The sequence below is a fragment of the Acipenser ruthenus genome, chromosome 4 (genome assembly GCF_902713425.1).
Source record: "Acipenser ruthenus chromosome 4, fAciRut3.2 maternal haplotype, whole genome shotgun sequence".
Lineage (NCBI taxonomy): Eukaryota > Metazoa > Chordata > Actinopteri > Acipenseriformes > Acipenseridae > Acipenser > Acipenser ruthenus.
Window position 1 is genome coordinate 23,166,424 of NC_081192.1, and position 24,368 is coordinate 23,190,791.

Consider the following 24,368-nt stretch of genomic DNA (forward strand, 5'->3'; position numbering starts at 1 on the left):
TATTATTATTAATATTATTATTATTATTATTATTATTATTATTATTATTATTATTATTATGTATATAAATGACAGCAAAAAGCAGAGTGGTTTATTATTGTTGATTTAAATGTATTTTGTGTTTATTATTGTTATAATTTATTTATTTATAACTAGGACGGCGAAAAGCTGTGTTTTGTTTATTGTTTGGCAGCGTGGATGGGGAAGCCCCATCCACACAAAAACCTGTGCAGAATGTGACCATCTCCAGACTGATAAATTGAGTGTCAATCCGGAGATGGTCAGATGTATAAAAGCCTGCAGCTCTCTGCGTTCGTGGTGGAGTATCTAGGAGAGAGAGAAGAGCGCAGGTAATGAAAAAGAAACTAAAAAAGAATACGATAAGGATCAGTAAAGGCTACTGCCCAGCCTGACCTACGTATTGTTATTTATTTTCGCTCTGTAAGCAGTTGTTTTTTGTTCAAATATTTTATTTATTTTTGTTCAAAATAAAAATAGCGCCGCAGTGCGCGCTTTGCACCCAAAAACCTGCCTGCCTGGCTGTGTGTTTCAGTTCCTGCTTCAGGCCTGACGTCACCACTCAGCCATCCCTGTCACACTGCACAATACACAAGTTTAATCATAATTAATGTGAGCCACACCACTTAACAAGCTGCAAATGCCGAACATTGGTGTTAAGCTAAATGCACAATGGAGGCAAGTTTAAACAAACCTTCTTTGAAAGTGGCTGCCCTCCATGACGTCTCCACACAGATTGTCAGAGGCAGGTCTAGGCAACATAGTTCTCTATGGCTCATACAGTCAGACAGACAGACTTATACACTTATAAACATAATCAATAACTTGTGATAAAGAATATCCTTAGCAATGGAATGGACAATTGACTCTGTAGATATATGTACAAATGCAATTGTGACATATAGACAAGCCACCATATACCCCCAGATACTCAATAACTTGCCAAAGAACGTCCTGGGTAAGTTTCACACAGTTATCTAGATAACTGGAACACTCTAAAGAACCAGCTTCACTATGCTGTATCCCTGTTGCCAACGATATGCACCCCTAGCAGGGGATAATAAGGAAACCACTAGCTACTTGAAATAGCCCTCTACTACCCTATGCTAGGAAAAACATATTTTGATTACACAAACCTATTACTTACAGAGTCAGAGCCATTCATATTGACCTTAAATGACACCTATATAATTTAGAAAATACGGTACAGTGATCAACATTTAATTAATTACTTTCAGGAATGTTTTTAACAAATATAATCATAAAGAGTCATCTTTCCCACTTCAAGAAATTACAAATATTCTGTTTTTATTTAAATTTATTTTTCAGTAAACAAGTGCAACTAGTTTAAGAAAAATAAAAACATATAACATACCTATCCTGGGGCTTGGGATATTTAAAGATTTACATAGTAAATGCTTGGTTTGAAGAGGAAATGCTGTATTTAAAATAACATATATTGTAGGATGTAGGTTTGCGGCAATCCTTTTTAAAAGTAACTGCAATTAAAAAAGCCTTTACTTCTGAGTGGTGGCTCTACAGAGAGAATTCAGTTCTTGTCATTTAACACTTACAGGCAATTGCTTGAAAGTACCATGTCATTAACAAAATTGAATATTATTATTTTTATAAAGCAAACGCATACTGATGTACATTTTTCCATACCGTCTAGCCCGAATGGACTCGAGGGATATTATCTTATTCAGAAAGAACCTTTCAAGGTTGAATAAAAGAAATGGTGCAGGGTCCCTAGGAGAGGGAAGTGATCATCATTTTCACCTTCAACTCTTCTTTGATGTGGCAGAGTCAATTTTTAATCAGCAGACATCAGACTGGGCTTCATTTCTCCTTACAAAGTCCTATTACTCTGCCACTTTCTGGGAGGAGGTGATAAGGACAATATTCTTCTTTTTTCCTTCATAGAGTCCTGCATATGACGAGTCCCTTTGGAGAGGATTGATAAAAAAAGGAGTGAGCGCGTAAGGATAAAGGTCACCTCTCTGCTAGGCTTAACCCCTTCTGCTGAAAAACCATAATATACAATACACCCGAACCAGTACATTTATTTGTCAGAAATTCACTGAATTAAAATACTCTTTTTTTTTTAGTCACCCTAAATTGTACTATAGTATTAGTCCACAAACTTAGTCTGTTATCTAAATAGTAATAAGTCTCAGTTTCAGATTTGACAGTTTAATTGTCTACTATGGTATGGTATGGAGACGCTTTTTGGATTTAAACAGACGCCCCTTGATTCAGAGTGGTCTGAATCAACCCAGATCTGGAATATGACATAGTGTAGATCAGTGGTTTCAACCTTTTTTTTTTAAAACTGTATCCCTTCTGTCTCGAGGTTTCAGCTCAAGCACCCATTTATAATAGTTCGCTCTACTCAATGGTAACACAGTTGCAATAAAAGGCAGTATAATCTCATTACAATTTTTTTTTCACGTTTATTTAATATATAATTTATGTCACAACAATTTGGGACTGACAAACTTCTGGTTTAGGACAGAATACCAAACAGTAGGCCTAACTCTTAATTTTAATTACAATTCTTTGGATGCACAGAATCAAAAGACAGCATTTGGGAATCTCTTTGGAAATTCACATATTCGCTTTCTATTCGGCAAAGTTATAACTAATCCAAAATAGTCTGCACTGTAAATGTTTATGACATCACCATTTACTTCCCATCTTAGCATAATTATGTGCGCCATTTAAAATGTTTACAATATCAAAGGCATTAACCTTAAAACTATAATAACTAACAATGATAAACGTTTTGTTTAAGCCAACGTAAAAATGATTCAAAGGTGCTCGGTATAACTTCACTTTGCACTTTCTGTGTTGGTAAGAAATATTTTGACTCAAGAAATGATACACAGGATTATCTGGATGTACTCAAACACTGAAAACCAATTCAACCAGGTGCCATTACAGCCCCGCCTAATAAATAAAACTGTCAAAGTATGAGTATTGTGATTGTTATTTATGTTTACCGGAGCATTTATACTTTGAAAAAATGCAAAAAGATTGTGGTTCACGGTTTAGTATCCAATTATACGACGAGATGAAAATTGAAAAGTTCATGAGAAACACAGAGCGCTCTCCATAGGCAGAATCACCTGATGCCAGCTTCACCCACCCTAATATCAGAGTCAAAATCTGCTCAATCTAAATCATGCATGCATACAGGTGGATGATAATTTTAAAACTATACTCTGCTAACAAAAATGAAATATGTATGCACAGTGGTTTAGAGGTAATATACAATACTGTTAAAAAAATGAATTCAAGATCATTATATTCTTTTACCCCCGGGTTAAAAAACCCTGGTTTAGATACATGCACTTGTTTTATTCTGACATTTAGTAATTTTGAAAACTGCAGGAGGTCTAATATCTATATACTGTGAAATAGATTTGAATGGGGTTTGTGTTCTTCTGGAAACGTTAACATTAGATTGTACTGGAAAATGTATCATTAATTCCAAATTATCTGCGCAATGTTTTCTTGTAATGATGTTGTTTCTTTGAAAGCTTTTGACTTTTATTACTTGTGAACGACATGTTGGATTGGTTTTAAAAAAAAAAAAACGTATACGTCTGTAATGGTGGTGGAACAAAGTGAGCACATTGCACATCATTAAAACAAACCATTGTTCCCCCAAAACGGATCTGATGTGCTAGACAACCATGCTAGTTTACGTATTATTTAGTTTGCTTTTCAATAAACTTTTGAAATTGAACTGACTGGAACATCTTTTGTAAGGCTCACTACCTTTTTTCTAAACAATTATACTTTAATGTACTTGAGGCACTCTAAAATTGAAAGCAATGAACAACAGCCTTGTAGAAAAGTCTGTTATAACTACAGTATATTGGAACACCACCTGTGTCTGCTTGTGATCACATAGCATCATCTTAATTACTGAAAATACATAATGCTATAATATAATAAAACAAAGGAGAGTATGTTTTTGTGCCTATATCTAAACAGCACACACATGCAGAATAAAAATGCTATATACTTTATATCATTCATTGCAGTCAGGGGCCTTAATTACCAAGATGGAATGGATTAGAGTTCAGGGAATTAGAGAGCAAAATGATGTTACCAGCTTACAGTATTCATATTTCTTGTTATAATCTCATTTGAAACATCAACCCTCTAGGTGAGGGAATACACACGCTAAATGCATTTAAGGCAAAAGCATCTTTGTAGATGTCTGAATATCAATGTTGGAATAAAGTAATGTACCATAATCAGTTATATAATTGTCAACATCCCTGTTGGAACAGGGTTATATGATTCACATAAAAGATAATGCTAATTTTGGACGAAACAAAAATACTGAAACTGCAATTTTTAGTGCACTAGTATTTTCCAGTAGACCACACACACACACAAAACCACATGTTCATTAACTACAATTACTGCAGGAAGATGAGGATAGAGAAATCCCAATTCTGGTTTCTTTCTTACAAAAATGCTAGCTGCATTGAAAATTAGAATGCATGTTTGGGAGGGTCATGGTTTTATCCAGCCAAGTAAAAATAAATTAAAAACACATCAAAAGCAAAGTTTACCTCTGTAAAATATACCAGTTTTTAAGAACAACAAATGATCATGCTCATGGTTATTTCCAAGAGTCACTGTCTTTGCAGCTGGTTTGTTTTAGGTCTTAAACCTTAAAAAAAGCTAGCGAGTTAGCTAATTTCCATAATTTGTTTCAGAGAAAGTGTAAAACCACTGCTGCCACTAAAAGGCCTTGTCTTTTAAATTACTAAACCATGGAAAAAACATGTCAACTGTTTAATGTAGCTCTGCTTCTATAGAATGAGAAAAAGGATAGTCAGTCAAGGTGCAAGAATTTAGATTTGCTAACACACTCTCATCTACATGTTTAAATGGGATTGATGTACAATGTAACACATAAGCATTTCTGATTCATAGTTTTAATACTCTGTTTGAAAGATGTACATACTATAAGCATCATAATGGCTGTGGTCTGAAAGAGAGATTTCTGTATGTCTGTGAACCATTCACGCAGGATTTGTAGCTGGATATCCCAATGGTAGAATGCATGTATCATTTGCCAGATGTTTATTCTTGGCTACTAACATAAAGGTGTCTAGATAATAACTCATCCATGTTATAAATTGTATGTGTTACAGTACCTAACAAGAACTGATAAATACAATAGAAAATATGTTTTTTTATTTTGTCCCATTAGTATTTTTTGGTCAAAAAAAAAGTAAAAAAAAAACCAAAACAAACAAAACACTTACTGTTTCCAACCATTAGTGCAAGAAGTAAAAAAAAAAAAAAAAAAAAAGACAAAAAAACCCTCTAAAACATCTGAATTTGTTAAATGGCATTATCAGCATGCACGACACACATACAGTACAAGGTGATTCATTTATTTTTTTAATTTAATTTTATTTATGAGAAAATGGGATCACTGGATAAGGGTGACAGCTAATTTACTGTAGACTCCATATGGGCACTGTAATGCATATACTGTATGATAATACATGCTGCTGACCAATGACTATATTGATAAACATACTTTTTTTAAAAACATATTTCAAACTATGCACACATATACAACCAGATTTTTTTTATGGAGAATAAATTGCATTGGGAAATTAAAAAAAAAATTAAGAAAAAAAAAATCAACAAAAACACAACAGAAAATGATTGAATTACATCAGGATTTTCAATGAAGATAGACTGTTTGACTGCTTCTTTGATGAGGTAGCAAAAAATAATTGACAATACATTTTATTTTTTTCCCTCAGTGCATCTGTGTATAAAGTAAGCAGTTGTGTGCATTGCTTAAAATAGTTTTAAAGTAACTGTTTGTAGTAGTGTAGGAATTCTGAGGTAAGTGTTTTGGAATAATGTTCATAATATGTTTGCTAATAATAAGCTAACTGCTTTTAATGCTTTTGTCCTTGTTGACAGAATGGTTTATTTCTTTGGTGAACCAGCATGTGCTTGTTCTATTTCCATGGTTAGCTCGTTCATTTTTTCTGACCAGTATTCAGTACTTTCTTGCAGCTGTGCAGAGAGCTCTCCAACTCGCTGAATCCAGTATGATTTATCTAGTGAGTCTCTTATCCACGGTTCTTCAAGATCCCTTCTTGTTAAAGTTTCTGTTCTTTCTCTGTCAGAGGTCCTGAAGGGCTCTTTTTCAAGCACTTGGTATAAATGTGAAATGGCATCTGGGTCAGAGGACCTTGCCTCCTGATGGGGGGGCTCAAGCTGGCTAAGATGATGTTTCTGCTCTTGTCTCGTTTCTAGTGGGGCCCTAGGGGAGAAAGAGATCTGATTGCACGTCTTTAACTGCAGCTCAAGCTGTTTACGTTTAGCTTGTTCTTTCTCCAATAGTTTCCTCTGATGTAAATTCTCTTTGCTCAGCGTGTTAAGCTATAGGGGGAAAAAAAAGATCAGTAGGTTAAAAACATAATATATTAGGTAAAGAATTATGCTGTCAATGATCCAGACGATCATGATTTAGGATCAAGAAATTAATGCTTGCTATTACTATGGCCACAAAAAAAAAAAAAAATCAAAAAAAAAAAAAAAAAAAATCACACTGTATAAAAAGCACCATTACAATCCCAATGTCCGATTACATTTAAAGTGCACTAAAGCATGTTGTTATTTAACATAACTTGTGTTGGAGAGCAAATTATAATTTGTTTTCTTATCTGTAGTTAATACTGTGTATGGCATTTGTAGAATGCGGTACACAGTATTTAACCATTCTTCGTTGCTAACTTAATAAAGTTAAAATAAAATTGGTCTAGGTCTTGAAGAATGTTATCAAGCTAATGCAGAAGCACACCCTATGTTTGAGTTAGCCTGAAATGCCCAAATAACCAAAAGTAGGAGAATGCTATAAATGGTCATGAAACATGAATGTCTCTTAGCACCCTTAAGTGGCCAAGTAGTTGCGGGAGGAAGATATGTCTGACAATAGCAACTGGACGGAGATTAAAGCTGCATGAGTATTGCTCACATGGGTTTGTGGCTCACTGAGGCAGCAGGCCAATGCCAAAAGTCATAAAGTCAGACTTGTGTTCACATGATTTTTTACAAAACTTCCTAGACCCCTAACATTGCAATCTATGTTTAAATGAATGCAAAAATAACCTCAACAGCATGTGCTCATCAGGTTTTTTTAGAAGCTATAGTTCATAAATGATTTTATGGATAGACACGTCTATAAGGAGATCCATGTCAGGACATCTGGAACAAGGCTGCTGGAAGTCAGGCACTTTCTCGGTATCGCCCCATCTGACTGTTGTGCTACTAAAAACATTTCTTTAAAAAATAACCATTTACTTTGACCATTTCTAACATAATGTAAAGGTAAAAACACTTATGGAATGGAAATGTGTTTATTCAAGCTACTTTTTACAAAGGCAATACAAAAATAATAATGTTTGAGTAATATAACCCTCATAAGAGGGCCCTACTGTCTGGTAAGGCCTACCTTGTGCCGTTAACTGCCTGAGCCAGATGGCCAAGGCCTCTTATAAGGGTTCTATTGCTTTTAGAAAATGAATAAGTTAAAAAAATATATATATTTAAAATTTTTCTGTTTGTTATGTCCGTGATTTTTTGCAGCACTAGTTTTTGTTGCTAATTAACACAAACGTTTAATCAAAATTTCTATTTAATTAACTTTGTATTCTCAGGGATATTTTCATTTTCATCATGGAAGGTATTCTTCACTGCTTAATTACAATGGTTCTAATGACATTCTAAAATTTTCACTCTAACAAAAAAAAAAAAAAAAAAAGTCTAATTCAGTTCTATGGGAGGTGGTAAGAACATAATACAAACAATGCCTAAAGGGGGCAAAACTTCTCCCTTTGAACAGAGGGCACAGGATTGCATTGGACTGTGCTGACCCTCTCTTCCTGCTGCTTCACAACAAAAAAGCACTAATAGCATGCTGTCCAATTAAACAAGGCAGGATGTAAGCTTTTACTATGTTCTGTTTGCTCTGTTCACCTCTGTATGGACTTACAGTACAGTCCTTTAAATTCTTCTGTAAGCAAAATCACTGCTTAAAACAGAAAGTGTGTGAAATGTGATAATTATATAACATTAATGAAAAATGTGCAGTGCAACTCTTAAAAGAGGGCTGTTTATACAGTGTAAGAAAACTAAGAAAAACTATTTTTGTTCGCTAAATACTGACACATTATGTATCCCAAGACTGCAATTGAGTGGAATCAATATGAATTAGAGTATTCATTTATTCCGTCTGTCATAAACTTATACTGTCATTTATTTAATATATGTAATTTTTTTAAATTAATTTTTATAAATTTAGAATGTCCAGTTATTATTTTTTTCCCCTCACCGCAGCAGTGCCAGCACCAATGTGGTGCTCTCTCCGGAACCCCCAGCGAAGACTGATGATTTCACATAGCCAGGACACGAACCTGACTGTGCAACTCCTACTGCACACCACGCAGCCATGCTTTTACCAGGTGAGCCACTTGGGGACCCCACTATATGTTAGTTCTGACACACTGAATTAACTGCTATTTAATTGCTTCACTAGAATAGTAAATAAATGGCATTTAGTTATACATTTTGAGTTTAAAATAATTGGCAGTCAACTCAACCAATCAAAACTAGCTGGCCACGCACCAACTATCTGTAAAGGGAGGTGTAATCACAAGACAGGCAAGGAAGAGAAGGGAAATTACTTCATACTGGGGACATGATGACTTTAAAACTATTATTCTAAAAGAAAAGGACAATTAAATAATTGTGAGTAGTATATATAGGATATTTGTATTCCACCAAAACATTTGTATTCCACCAAAACGTCTGACCATGCTGCAGTTGCCATTTACATTGTTATAGAACATTTCTTGTCTTTGTGGACGTGCAATTAATGTTTTGGTTAAATGCTTACAGATAACAGGGTGGTTTTCTGACTTTCTGGGAGTCCAGCGACACACATTGTTAAACCCTGTCACAGCATGTGAACTTGTGATAAGCAGTTAATGGGTTAAATGGTGAAAACAGCAGTCTCTTCTTTTTTTTCATTTCAAAGAAAATGCAGCTGGAAGAGCCTGCAAGGAATCATCATGGTGTCCCCCAAAACTACTGCACACGCCTGTTAATCTGCCAGATTTGCATTACTGAGATTGAACCTGTCTCCTCTGCTTTTATTCAGGTAGCTACATACAATTCCTTAATTTGTCTAAATAAAGGAAAAACAGGAAGCCTGCTCCAAAGACTATGTCTTATTTTTCAATCTTGTTTTTTTTATCATCCTAATTTGCTTTGCCTCAGACAGTGACATGTATTGTGCATGATGTCTGCATCCCTGGCATGGACTCACTATACCTTCTGGTCCTTGGTTTAATCACATCATTATATTTAAAATGTTTCCTTCTATTTTGTTGAGGGGCTTGGTTTCTTCATGCCATCTTACTATTTCCCTGTTTATGCTGTTGACACAGCTCTTATGCCATTGTATGCAAAACATAATTTTACGACTGACAATCCGCCATCTCATATGCCAGGCCAAATGTGAAATAATAATTTTGCAACTCCGTATATGTGCAATTCTTCCATATCTGTCTTGAAAGTACATCTCCTTGTTAATTTGTGCATTCACTGAGGCACATATTCTTTTCATATCAGAAATACGTTAAAACACTTCCAAGAGAACGGTCAATATTATTAGATCCACTTTAGCTCAATTTAATAAAAAAAATTTGTTCAGACATAACATTATTGAATTAACCTCATTTTTAATGTATTTCACTGTGGAAGATGACACCAAGTGATAAATACATTCGGGAAAAAATGAAAAATCTAAATGACCTATAATTTAAGTCATGGTTCTGATATCTAAATGTTTCACTGTAAAAAAATAAAACAATCCAGAATTTGTAGTTATCTCAACACTGCCCTTCAAAACCACCAAGTACAGAATAAGCCTTAAAGAATTTCCCTCAATTCTATAGTGCAGCTGACAGAAAAACATCATTTCCCCAATTTTTTATTTAATGTTTTAATTTTCACTTATTAGTACAACTTTCTGCCTAGGTCCGTATTTTATTTCTCTGTGGACTTCTACATGCAATAAATTCCATACCTTATTCATATCAGCAATCATATTACTTAATGTAAAACCCTACTCTTACTATGTTTTTGCTAGTGTTTAAATTAAGATTAAGAGGAAGGGAATCAAAGCCACATTGTTCAACAGCCATACATTTCATTTTTGAATACAATTGTTAAAATGTGAAATGTATTATTAGGGAACGCTAGTCCATGCACTGCAGACAGTCTAAGCACTCCTGAATTTACTAAACCTATAACTAAAGTATTTCGTTAAATACTCATTTCTGCCTGGTCTTTTGTACGTGATTTTTGTATATGGAAGGGAAGTTGGCAGGTGTAAAACACTACAGCATTACATTTACCCTGTGTAACACAGTTTATTATTTACTGTTATTGGGGGTAAGTCACGTCAGTAATAGGCACACTCAAATGTCCAGTATTTGTCTTGGAAAGATATAGCAGCAAATGAGAAGGAAGTCACTCTCTTTTGACTTACACACAACAGAGACCAGATCGCTAACTCTGCCCATCCATAAATGCTTGCCAGTTGTCGCTGATTCGGGACTGAGCACCATTCCACTGTGCCTAGGTAGGATGTACTTAGCATACATAGAAGGAAGACCTGGCTGTCGGTTTTGTATGCAATGTGACTGTTAAAAATAAAAACAGTAACCATAACTGACCCTGAAGGACTTCTACACTGAGCAAGCAAACCCTTAACAAAAAGTGTGGTTACAACTGGCGCCCAAACGTGGGATCTGCGCTCAATAGCGATCTCGGAAACTAAAAGTGAGAAGCAAGAAAAAAAAAGAATATAAAAAAACATCAGCTCGCTTACACTCAGCCCTATTTCTGCCTGTTTTTCACTGTTTTTATTTATGTATGTGTAACTACTGGATAGTTTGTGCTGATGCATGCAACTTATATCAAATGAAAAGCCACAAAAGCCCCGAAAACCCAGGTAACCGGATGATTTTTCTGCCCCATAAGCCCGGGTTTGGCATAGGTATAAAACAGGGGCTGCCGGGGTTAACAGCAGTTTAGAAAAAAACCTCACACTCACGTGCACAGTGACCTCTTGTGTACTTCCGTGTATTTATTCATTCAGCAGGAAGATTTAAGTGGGAATGTCCACTTATTATACTGTCGACAAAGCCTAAAATAATAATGAGCGCTCCAAGATACAAAGAGTACAAATAAAAGTGTTACGATCCAAGTTCTGTTTGGTTCTACTTCCTTAGGGAAGTAAAAGGACAATCTGCTAAATGTAACAATTGTAAAAAAGTCCTGAAAACATCTGGTGGCTTGACAAAGTCGCTTCATATCCATCTTCAGTCTGTTCACAAAACAGTTAAGAAGAAATCTGGTCATGGTACGTCTACAGAAGAAACAGTAAAAACTGAGTCGAGCACTGGAGAGTCGGCATTGAAAAAGATTAAAATAACCGATTACTATAATGTGAATGACAAATCACTTGCATCTACACTATCGCGGATGACTGTCAGAGATTGCCATTGCCAGATTTGCAAGAAGCTATTAAAGCCAGAGGGTTTTCAGAGATGCCAAAATCACCTACAACTATTCAGAAGTTAGTGGTTGATTATAGTAATCAGATACACAGCTTAGCACTGAGAGAGATCCCTCAGGGGAAAGAAGAGGGCAAAAGATTTAGTTGGACTTTCGATGAGTATACGTCAGCACGTGGAAGAATGTGTCAATGTGTATGATGCAGACGAATTTAAAAGTGGAAGAAAATTTTGGAATTTAGGCTTTGTTCGAGTACATGGTAGTATGCCAGCTGAAACCTGCGTTGAACTAGTTGAGAATAAACTGTCATACCATGGTCTCTCGCTGGATAAAGACTGTGTGTGACAACCAGTGGAGCCTCCGTTATGGTGAAGGGGGATAATGATACCTGCTGAACAGCCACAGCAACTCTGTTAAAATAAAATAAAATTACAGACACAAAGAAAAAATATGTCAGCCTATTTTTTTTTTTTTTTTTAGTATTAACTTGTTGAATTTGGATTTTGTTGAATTGGCGACTTGGGTTTTAGTATGTGAATCAAATAAGGGGATTAAAACATAAAAGCCAAAGATTAAGAGTTCAGTGATCTAATAGATTTAACGTTTTTAAAATAACAGTGTGACAGGACGAGGTGTGCACATGCAAGGGACATGTTGCAAGCACATTACACAGTAAGCAGCAGTTGTTTCAGTGCGTGAGCAGCCTGGTGTGGGCGAGAGAGAGAAGCGCTGTCGAAAAAGCTTAGAGTAAGAAACTGTATGAAGCCAGTGCACTCAAACTGTTTTTTTATTTATTTAGTTTTGTTTCTGTATTTCAGACTTTTCCCCATTGCCCATATGCCTATGAGGGATTTTACATCAAGCCCGGACGCTCCAGGTTTGGTGAATTTTAAATCCTGAAAACCCGGGCCTGGAATTTTATCCCGGGTTTGGAAACCCTAGCGGGAGGTCCTCAACAGTCTACATGGGCCACTCTACTTCAGCACTCTAGACTTACGCTGTGGATATTGGCAGACAGCTATGTCACCAGAAAGTTGTGAAGTGACATCTTTCATTACACACATGGGCCTGTACCAGTTCAAAGTCATGCTGCTCAGGCTAAAGAACGCTCCAACCACGTTCCAATTGCTTTGCTTATCTTGATGACATTGTCATCTTCTCGCCAAGCTGGGAACGGTATCTCCAAGATCTAACTAAAGTCTTGCAGCGACTGAAGGATCATGGACTAACCTGCAAGCTTGAGAAATGTGTGCTCGATTAGAAAGAACTAAAATATCTAGGGCACATTATCTCTGACAAAAATGTTGGAAGCAATGAACCAGTACCCCAGGCAAGCAAAACAGAACATGTTCAACAGTACTTGGGCATGTAGAACTGGTACGGGGGATTTAGAGGCTTTCCAAGATTGCTGAGCCACTGACAAGGCTGTTAAAGAAGAAAATCTCTTGGAAGTGGAGTACAGTGGAGTACAGTGGAGTACAGAAGCAGAAGCAGCCTTCCAGCATCTTAAAGAAGAGTTACAGTGCTGTGCGTTTGAGCTATCCAAGCCTTTTGTCCTTCAAACTGATGTCAGCAGTCCTTTATCAGATGGAAGGTAAGAGAAAGTGCATCATTACATATGCAAGCAAGACACTCAACACTACACAGAGGTGTTACCATGCCACTGAAAGGGAGTGCCTAGAGGTGGTAAAAACATTTCGTCCCCTCCTTGATGGACGTTGCTTTACACTAGTCACTGACAACAGTGCACTGAAGTGGCTAGCAAGCATAAACGATACTAGAAGCAAATTGGCACGATGGTCTTTTCAGCTTCAGGAATTCGATTTTGAAGTGGAACACTGTGCAGGAACAAATCAAGCAGCAGATGCCTTGTCTCAGAACATTGTACTTGACGACAGCTCTGATTATAGTTCTTTGGATGACAAGATGAAGCCATAACAGCCCTTGTCTCTACCCTAGCGGAGGGGAACCCTCCACTCCTTTTAAGCCGAGATTTTGTTCGAGAGGAGCAAAAGAAGGATGAGTACCTGTTGCCTATCAATGAGCACATCAGTCATGGAACTCTTCCCCCCTGCAAAGAGCAAGCAGCAAGAATCAGAGGTACTCGCCGAAATTATGCACTTGTAGACGATGTCCTTGACTGAATGGATGGGGATCATCATAGCCCAGAATCAGATGAGGATTGAAAGATGATAATTCCTTCTTCTCTAAAGCAGGAAGTGTTTAAGATATTCCATGACTCTGAGACAGCCGCACATTGGGGTTCCACAATACTTTAAATCATCTTCAGCAGCGGCATGAGATGTTGCAAACTATGTCAGAAGCTGTGACATCTGCCAGAAGGTCAAGCCAGACAACCAGAAACCTGTAGGTTTAACAGTAGCTCAGAAGCCTGTCGAACCCTGGTATAAAATAGCTGTTGACCTCATGGGATCACTGCCAAAGAGCCGTAGAGGAAATGAGTAACTCCTTGTTGCTGTGGATCAGTTTACTAAATGGGTGGAATTATTTCACCAGAGTCGTGCCACAACGAAAAGCAGCAAAAGAATTATGACGGGAAGTGCAAACATGTAAAGTTCAATGTGGAGATCAGGTTCTTCTTTGAGCACACCCCATCTCTTCAAAGGAACAACGATTCTCAGCAAAGCTGGCTCAAAATTGGGTTGAACCCTACAACATTGTGCAGGTTATTTTGCCTCTCAACTATGAACTTTGTGATCCTGTCTAGGGTAACAATCTGGGAGTTCAGCATGTAGAAAACTTACGACCATTCAATCACAGAAAACTGTCTGGAGAGGAGACAGTTCCTCTGATGCAACAACTCAGAAACCGACGCACAGCACCAAAAGGAGTCAGGGGAGACCCTACAACCTCAGAAACCGGACCAAACTGCACTATAGGGCCCTTGCCACAGGTTCTTGATTGCAGCCTGAGGTTTCCTGTTCATTCGCATAAATCACGTCGTAATAAATAAATACATCTGTCTACAAGGGTCACTACAAACTGTTCAGTTATTTCTGGATCACATAGTTTTTACATTATCGCTAAGTGTTCAAAATGTTATGTAACGTTTTGTGGATAGCCAAGGTCACTCGATGTAACTACTGTTAGAGTAACTGTGTACAGCCACCTTACTGGAGGGGAGTTATAACACAGTTTAATATTTACTATTGGGGGTAAGTCACGTCAGTAATAGGCACACTATTGTCTAGTCTTTGCTAAGGCTCTCTGACAAGCCCCATCCTCAGAGAATGTCTTGGAAGGATATAGCAGTAAGTGAGAAGGAAGTCACTCTCTTTGGACTTACACACAACAGAAAGCAGACTGGTAACTCTGCCTATAAATGCTTGCCTGTTGTCGCTGATATAGGACTGAGCACCATTCCACTATGCCCTAGAAAGGACACACTGAATACAATACTACAGAGATTACTAGAATACGCAGGAGCCCCGATTACCCCATTCTGTAATTCATTTTGCATACATAAAAGTAAGACCTGGCTTCTATTTATTTATTGTTTGCTTTTGTTGCACACAATTGGTTCTTCTGAAATAATAGGTATATAAGTTACAAATAAATCTCATATTTTCTTTCTCTCTTTAGACTGAAATTGCGCAGGACAACAGTGACAAAGATTTAAGTGGTGGTATAAACTAGTTTAGTTGCTAGCTGTGGCTTAAATGATATATATATATATATATATATATATATATATATATATATATATATATATATATATATATATATATATATATATATGCGTAGTGTGGCCCTTTATGGTTGTCTTTTGCATTCTCATGTCTCAGACCTGCAAAGCAAAGTAGTACAGAGTGTAAGAGATGATACTTTGACAACCATAAGCAGCGTCCTGCTGTGCACATAAAAACATGCAGCTTTAAGCTATTAGAATGGTGGGATTTAGGTTCATGCAACAAGGGTTCATAGCCTGGCAAGTTACCTCACAAGTCTCCCTTTGTTCCTGTTGGAAATGCTAGTCAACATATATACAGAAGTTGGACATTATGGAATATTATCTAACAATATATTGGTTGGTCTCAGATGGATATTTTTTAAGGTTTTCAATGGATGTGGCTTTGATTGACAATGAAATAGACTATTAAAATATATTGTACAATATAACTGATAACAAAATGTAAAGTCACTTTCATGTCATTATAGCAGAGAACAATGAATGCATTTAGCTGTGTCTTCTAAAGTAGACAGTGTATTTTCCGACTTAAACAACAGTATTCTTTATTAATACTATAGTTTAATACCCAACTTGTATAAGAATACAATAAAATGAAACAGAACAATGTTGGTGTAAATCAAGTACAGATTTTCTTTTATACCAATGTCAATTATAATGTGCTAAAAAGGTTTGAGTAAAAAAATAGAAACATAAATTCTATCTGACAATCTGGTATAGCTATATATGCAGATTAAGCAGTAGCCATTTAGCTCAGACTGCCATGGCCATTTTCTTACCATTACACCAAAATGAAGTAAGACATTTCATTATTATTTATTCTGAAACATCAGCACAGAAGTTACTGAAATTAACTCTAAATTTATACTTGAGTTGGTAGACTCATTATTTCAAACATCTTAAGTCTGAATCCATATCAGTAATGATTAATTATTTTGATTAAGAAGTGACTCCATCTGTAGGTGTCAGATAATTACCAAGATGACCTATAACGAGAGCATTTCACAAGTCTCCGACTTCACTTATTCCCTCAACAGCATAATGACTTCCTCCTGGTGCTTTTTATAGTGGCAATATGCTCCTGGGGTTTCACTCTGTGATCAGTCACTATCACTGCTTCGTTTTATAATTTTCTGTAGACAAAGGACTATTGTAACACAGAATGAAATTTGTGTCACCTCAGCAACCAGTTTTTATTTACTAAAATGATGGCTTGAAGTACGAATGACGTGTTCCTTTTTTTTTTTTTTGTACTAAACCAAAAACTAATTTGGTGATGCCACACAACAGCTGAATTATAAACACAGATGAGTTAGGAGTTAAGTTGAGAAGGATATTGATGCATTAAGTATAACTATTCTTTATTCTTAAATAATGAGGAGGCCAGTGTAGCTAAAATTCCAGAACCGAGTAACATTTACAACTAATGTGGATAAGTCTACTGGCACATGTAGCCACTCTGAATTTTGTTGACATGTACATGATATGCTGCCAGGACAAGTACAAGGGTTGCTTTTGAATTTAGGAACAGAGGAAAGGTCAACCAACCTGATACATAGTTTGGCTAGAAGCTTAAAGTTTTCATTACAGTATATCACTTCCAACTGCTGTCACATATATTGTAAATTACATGACTACTCTTGGTTAAGTTCCTTCATTGTTTTCCAAAACAAGCTTTTACTTGGTGAGATTTTTTTTCAGATACAATTGTATTTAACAGAAAAAAAGACATATGAATGCAAATTTTTACAGTATCTTGTAAAGTTGAGGTGTTTATCTTTAAGGATGCAACTGTGTTTCTATTAAGCCACTAGTATCCCCTGCTCCAAAAAAGTACCTGTTGATTAAGCTGCTGAATTGATTCAATATTGGCCTTTAACCGGCTGTGCATTTCTTCAATGGTGGACAGCTTCTGTGCCATGAGGCTCTCCTGTTCATGCCTATGTAAATAAAAAAGCAACAATGTATATGTGTGTTCTGTATTAGGAGTGGACAAAATAATCCATAACCCTTTTTTTAGCACAATATGACAAAGCAACATACCAGAGCAAGTGCAATATGTCATTTATTTAGTGCTACCTGAGTCTTCGTATAATTTTGTTTGCTCCATGCATGATTGTTTGCTCCAAAATGTCAAAGAATGACTCAAAACGTGAAAACGTGTAAAAACATAACACAAACAAAAAGACAGACAGAATGGGAATACCATCATTTTCAGAATATCTAATACACGGTTATACATTTATACTGGTTGTGCACTATATAAAATCAACACACTATACTCAGGTTTGATTATTCTGTATTATTATTATTATTATTATTATTTATTTCTTAGCAGACGCCCTTATCCAGGGCGACTTACAATTGTTAGCAGATATCACATTATTGAATCGTTTTCTCTGCTTTTTTCTGTATTCTGTAGTATACAACGCCACTTTTGATTGGGAAGTATACAAGAGACGTTCATTATAAAATAAATGTAACCCAAAGCAGCTCATTCATGCACATTCTATTCCCCAAGTAGGATCACACTAAAGCATTTTTTGTGATTAATGTTTAAGCATTGTATTTAACCCTTTGCGGTCCTATGTCAGACCTGGTCTAACACTGCAATTTTCCCTTTCCGGTCCAATGTCGGACCCTGTCCGATATCATCAAAAAGATGTAAAAAACAGGTCTCTAGTCGTTATTTCTCCAGAAAAAGCAGAGAAAACGATTCAATGGCCGAGTGAGACTGATAGGAGCTGAATCAGATAGCCCCGACACCACAAAGATAACACAGACATAAAAAAACAAGATAGCTGCTTCTGCATCCAGTGCTCAAAGAATATCACAGACATTTGCAGAGCTTTTTTTAGATATAATAAAATAATGACTTGGATCGCATTATTGAGGAGTTTGGTGATAAAATGAGTGATGAGGAGATGATTTATCGGTATGCACTACTATGTAGAGGTATGTAAAAAATACAGCGAGGGCTGCAGATGCAGTACTGAGTGTCCTGTTGATATGCAGTGCCTTTTAAACCTGTTTTACTGTGAAAAAAATACTTTTAAACAGCGCGTCTAAAATAAACTGCGCGTGTGAAAATATATTGGACCTGACCTGTCAGAGACGTGCTGAATAAATGGACCGCTAAGGGTTAATACCTTTGGTGACAGAACCTTTCTTTGAAATAAAGCAAGTTTGTGGTACAAACAGGTACTTAATTGCAAACACCTTTGTAAATGAACTTATTGTTTAAACACTCACTAGTCATATGTGTACATCAACAATGAGCTATAGAGACCAGGATTCGGAACCCATACAAGATTCGGCCACAATACAGTATAATTGAGCCGCAATGAAAGGTTCTGATTTTGATACATACAGGATACAACAGCAAAATGTGTCACAAAATGCAGAACATGGCATACAAATAAAATAAGCAATTTTTTAAAATGTTGTGTAATGATAGGCTACTGCATGATAATACATAAATCCATTACATTCCAACAGAAGTTCTCCAGTTAGAAAGAAGCATTTACCATGCAAGTTTCTAAATGTTTTGTTATTTAATTCTACCAGCTGTATGATCAACCTTTGCCTATGCTTTTCATTTTCTAGTAAAGAGAAACTCAAAGCTGCTTTATACAAGCAATAGAAGAAAATAAGTATATCATGCTTGAATTGATATACTCATTACAAGTCTAAAACAGCCGCCCCCCCCCCACACAAACTTCCTTTCTTATTAGTAATACACTACAGTAAATACATAAAAGCAAATAGGCAAGATGTTATAAGGTCATTATGAGTACGCTGAGGGGGAGGATATGTGGCAAAGTGTATGGAAAAGTTATAGACGGGAAACATTACAGGCCGAGAATTAAGAAGCTTTTATCCCATGTAACGAAAATGTAGTCCCTGGGTGCGGACTAGTCATATAGAAAAACTACACTTCCTAGAAGTTAACGGAGTTTCAAAAGAGGACTCTTAGGAGCAATTTAGTTTCTTTAAGAGGGACAGCTGAACTCGTGAAGGGAAGTATTTAAACCCAGCAGGTATGCAGGCTAATGTTGAATTGTTGGGAGCTTGGCGTGTGGGAGTCAGAGAGATAGAGAGAGAGAAAAATGCTATCCGTCCCAAGGATTTTAAAGCAAAGGACAGTTGGTAGAACATTCAGTCACAGAGCACCTGAACTCTGGAATGCTCTACCATGCACAGTGAAAGACACACCTACATTGCCAATTTTTAAAAAGAAATTAAAAACATACTCTTATATCTTTAGATTTATTTTTTATATAGTTGTATTCCTATTTATTCGGTTTGAGTTCCTCATCTGTTGCTTTTATTTGCTTTCATTTTAAAATGTTGTTTTCTTTTGCTGTTATTATTGTTTATATTGTTTTTACTGTACTAAATGTATCTCTGAATGTGCTTTTTCTTGTTAAAAATGCCTTGGGATGGCTTGCCATGAAAGGCGCTTTATAAATAAAATTGTATTCGATTTCATTTGAAATGTAAAATAACAGCAAAAGAGAACATAAATGTGTGAATGTGTATGTAAGTACACTATATATATATATATATATATATACACACACATATATATATATATATATATATATATATATATATATAGATATATATATATATATATATATAGATATATATATATATATATATATATATATATATATATATATATATATATATATAGATATATAAATCCAGGGCTTATAATGGAACGTGAAACAAGCAATGTAATTGGTTGAGCAAGGTTCCAGATGTCCGTATATTGGATGGATACGGACAGTTGGAGCCTTGTCACATATTCTAAATCACTGCACTGCATTACAAAATTTAAACTAAGTATTGGTAGCGATTTTGCTTACACTCACTTACAGATGTACAGCTGTAACTATGAAACTGAGTGACCAATTACCTGCACAAAATCCCAAAGTAGTAAGCAGGCATGGACTCCCAGCCGGGCCTTATTGCATACATTATTGTCAAAAGTTTACATACCCCAATGGAAATGTTTAATTTCTAGAAATTTCTCAAAAACAAATAATTATAGGAAAAATCTTTTGTAGCAAAAGGAAAAAAAAGTTAAAAGAAATAGATATCTACAATTATTTATTTCAGCAATTTTTTTTGCAAAACTCCAAAAATGCTAATTCAAAAGTATTCATACCCTTTGATGCTATGATAGTATTGTCTACAAGGTGCCAGAAATTTCAAGCTGATAATGCAGAACCTAATTCTAGAAAAGTCTAGAAAATGCTGGATTGTAGATGAACATTCTTAGAGAGTATAAAAGGGTTAGGCATAGGATGATTGCTGTCATTACCAATAAGTCAATATGGAAAAAAGTAAAGAGCTATCTGAAGACCTTAGGTAGAAAATTATTTATTGTAATAAAGCTAGAGAAGGATACAATAAGATTTCCAAGCATCTGAGTACCCCAATTTCAACTATTGTTTCTATTATCAAGAAGTACAAGACTCATTATGTCACAACGCTCCCTTGGTCTGGAAAAAAGAAGGTTCTTTCACCAAGAACAAGTAGAATTGTGAGGTAGGTTAATAACAACCCGAGATTGAATGCAAAAGATATTCAAAGTGAATTGGCTGCAAGTGGGACTGGGGTTTTCCTCATCCACAAAAGCAAAACTTTAACTACAAAAGATTTTTCCTATAATTATTTTTTTTTCGAGAAATTTCTAGAAATTATATAAATTTCCTTTGGGGTATGTAAACTTTTGACTACAACTGTGTGTGTGTATATATATATATATATAAATAAATATATATATATATATATATATATATATATATATATATATATATATATATATATATATATACAGACGTGCTCAAATTTGTTGGTACCCATCCACAAAAAACGAAGAATGCACAATTTTCTCTGAAATAACTTGAAACTGACCAAAGTAATTGGCATCCACCATTGTTTATTCCATATTTAATAGAAATCAGACTTTGCTTTTGATATTTTATTCAACATAATATTGTAAATAATAAAACAAATGAAAATGGCATGGACAAAAATGATGGGACCGCTAACCTAATATTTTGTTGCACAACCTTAGAGGCAATCACTGCAATCAAACGTTTTCTGTAGCTCTCAATGAGACTTCTGCACCTGTTAACAGGTAGTTTGGCCCACTCTTCCTGAGCAAACTGCTCCAGCTGTCTCAGGTTTGATGGGTGCCTTCTCCAGACTGCAAGTTTCAGCTCTTTCCACAGATGTTCGATAGGATTCAGATCAGGACTCATAGAAGGCCACTTCAGAATAGTCCAATGTTTTGTTCTTATCCATTCTTGGGTGCTTTTAGCTGTGTGTTTTGGGTCATTATCCTGTTGGAGGACCCATGACCTACGACTGAGACAGAGCTTTCTGACACTGGGCAGTACGTTTCGCTCCAGAATGCCTTGATAGTCTTGAGATTTCATTGTGCCCTGCACAGATTCAAGGCACCCTGTGCCAGGTGCAGCAAAGCAGCCCCAAAACATAACCGAGCCTCCTCCATGTTTCACTGTAGGTATGGTGTTCTTTTCTTTGAAAGCTTCATTTTTTCGTCTGTGAACATAGAGCTGATGTGACTTGCCAAAAAGCTCCAGTTTTGACTCATCTGTCCAAAGGACATTCTCCCAGAAGGATTGTGGCTTGTCAATATGCATTTTAGCAAATTCCAGTCTGGCTTTTTTATGTTTTTCTTTCAAAAGTGGAGTCCTCCTAGGTCTTCTTCCATGGAGCCCACTTTCGCTCAAAAAGCGACGGATGGTGCAATCACAAACTGACGTACCTTCACCTTGGAGTTCAGCTTGTATCTCTTTGGCAGTTATCCTTGGTTCTTTTTCTACCATTCGCACTATCCTTCTGTTCACTCTGGGGTCGATTTTCCTCTTGCGGCCGTGCCCAGGGAGGTTGGCTACAGTTCCATGGACCTTAAACTTCTTAATAATATTTGCAACTGTTGTCACAGGAACATCAAGCTGCTTGGAGATGGTCTTGTAGCCTTTACCTTTACCATGCTTGTCTATTATTTTCTTTCTGATCTCCTCAGACAACTCTCTCCTTTGCTTTCTCTGGTCCATGTTCAGTGTTGTGCACACAATGATACCAAACAGCACAGTGACTACTTTTCTCCATTTAAATAGGCTGAATGACTGATTACAAGATTGGAGACATGTGTGATACTAATTAAAGAAACTAATTAGTTTGAAATATCACTATAATCCAATTATTTATTATCTTTTCTAAGGGGTACCAACAAATGTGTCCAGGCCATTTTAGAATATCTTTGTAGAATAAGCAATAATTCATCTCTTTTCACAGCTTCTTTGCTTTATTCTATGACATACCAAAGGCATGCAAGTATACATGATAAAATAGCTTTTAATTTCATCACTTTTCAGGAGGAATGCAGCATTATTTCAATGAGCTGTAAGGGTACCAACAAATTTGAGCACATCTGTATAAATATATATATCAATCACACATTTCTATTCTCTTTGCTCTTATTGTACTCTCTCTCTCTCTCTCTGACCCACACACCAGTCTCCCAACAACTCTAGCCTGCATACCTGCTGGTTTTAAATACCTACCTTAACGAGTTCAGCTGTCCCTCGTTAAGAAACTAAATTGCTCCTAAGAGCCCTCTTTTGAAACTCCTAGGACTTCTGGGAAGTGTAGTTTTTCTATATGGCTAGTCCACACCCAGGGACTACATTTTCGTGACATGTGATAAAAGCTTCTTAAAATTCTCAGCCCGTAATATCTCCTGTCTATAACTTTTTCATACACTTTGCCAAATATCCTCCCCCTCAGCGTAGCCCCAACGGGTCGAGCGACCCCAAAAAGTAAACAATGAACCGGGGACAGACCATCTGCATTTCCCATCTTAGCCCCTGTACGGTGTTCAACAGTAAATTTAAAAGTCTGGAGACTGAGAAACCACTGGTAACCCTAGCATTCTTGTCCTTATTCTTGTGTATCCAGGTAAGGGGGGCATGGTCCATCATTAAAGTAAACTGTCTGCCCAACAAGTAATATTTCAGGGAGTCCAGTGCCCACTTAATCACAAGGCCCTCCTTCTCCACCACAGCATTGTTTTTCTTCTAATGCCGACAGTTTCCTGCTAAGAAAAAGAATGAGATGTTCCTTGCTGTTAATCAGCTGGGACAAAACCACCCCAACCCTACCTCAGATGCATCAGTCTGAAGGATAAGTTTTAGAAAAATCTGGAGTGGCCAATACTAGTTTGTGACAAAGTACATCTTGCAGTTACTTAAAAGCAATTTCAGCATCTGTATTCCACTTAATCATGAGTGGACCCCTCGCCCTTGTTAGATCAGTAAGCAGGGCTGCAATGGTAGCAAAGTTAGGAATAAATCTCCTGCAGTACCCTTTGATATCTAAAAAAGCGCATACTTGTTTCTTGGTCCTGGGTCGTAGCCACATTTGAATATCATCTTTACTAATTTGAAGTTTCACCACACCACCCCCTATTACATATCCCAAATATTTAGCTTCTTCTAAGCTAATAGAGCACTTTGTGGGGTTTGCTGTAAGACCAGCTTCCCTAATGGAGGACAGCACCAATTGTACCTTTTCTAGATGGGTGTTCCAGTCTGCACTGTGTATAACGTCATCTAAATAAACTGCAGCATAAGATCGATGGGGTCTAAGGCTTTTACCCATCATTCGTTGGAAAGTTGCGGGGGTGCCATGCAGGCCAAAGGGCAGCACGGTGTACTGGAATAAACCATCAGGGGTGGAAAAGGCTGTTTTGATTGATCAGACTCCCTTGATTTATCAGAGAGCGGTACCTGCCAATATCCTTTTATTAGGTCTAGGGTCGTAAGGAACCGAGCTGTACTGAGCCTATCAATGAGCTTGTCCACCCTGGGCATGGGATACGCATCAAATTGTGACAATTTAGCTTCCTAAAATCATTGCAAAAACTGAGGGACCCATCTGGCTTGTCAACTAA

The 24,368-nt window shown here is 36.5% G+C and overlaps 1 protein-coding gene across 5 annotated transcripts in view; it reads right to left on the reverse strand.

The window, feature by feature from the left end:
- Positions 1 to 3,923: 3,923 nt before the first annotated feature.
- LOC117399755 (interaptin-like) overlaps positions 3,924 to 24,368 on the reverse strand; it is a 201,892-nt gene continuing 181,447 nt past the window's right edge. For 2 of the 5 annotated variants that reach the window (XM_059022200.1, XM_034920695.2), the window contains 2 exons: positions 17,208 to 17,310; positions 3,924 to 6,456 (listed from right to left, as the gene is read on the reverse strand). In XM_059022200.1, the coding sequence (XP_058878183.1) occupies positions 5,998 to 6,456; positions 17,208 to 17,310 (562 nt within the window). In that variant the 3' untranslated portion in view covers positions 3,924 to 5,997. The remainder of the gene's footprint in view (positions 6,457 to 17,207; positions 17,311 to 24,368) is intronic. The other 3 variants (XM_059022202.1, XM_059022201.1, XM_059022203.1) reach the window with 2 other exon arrangements.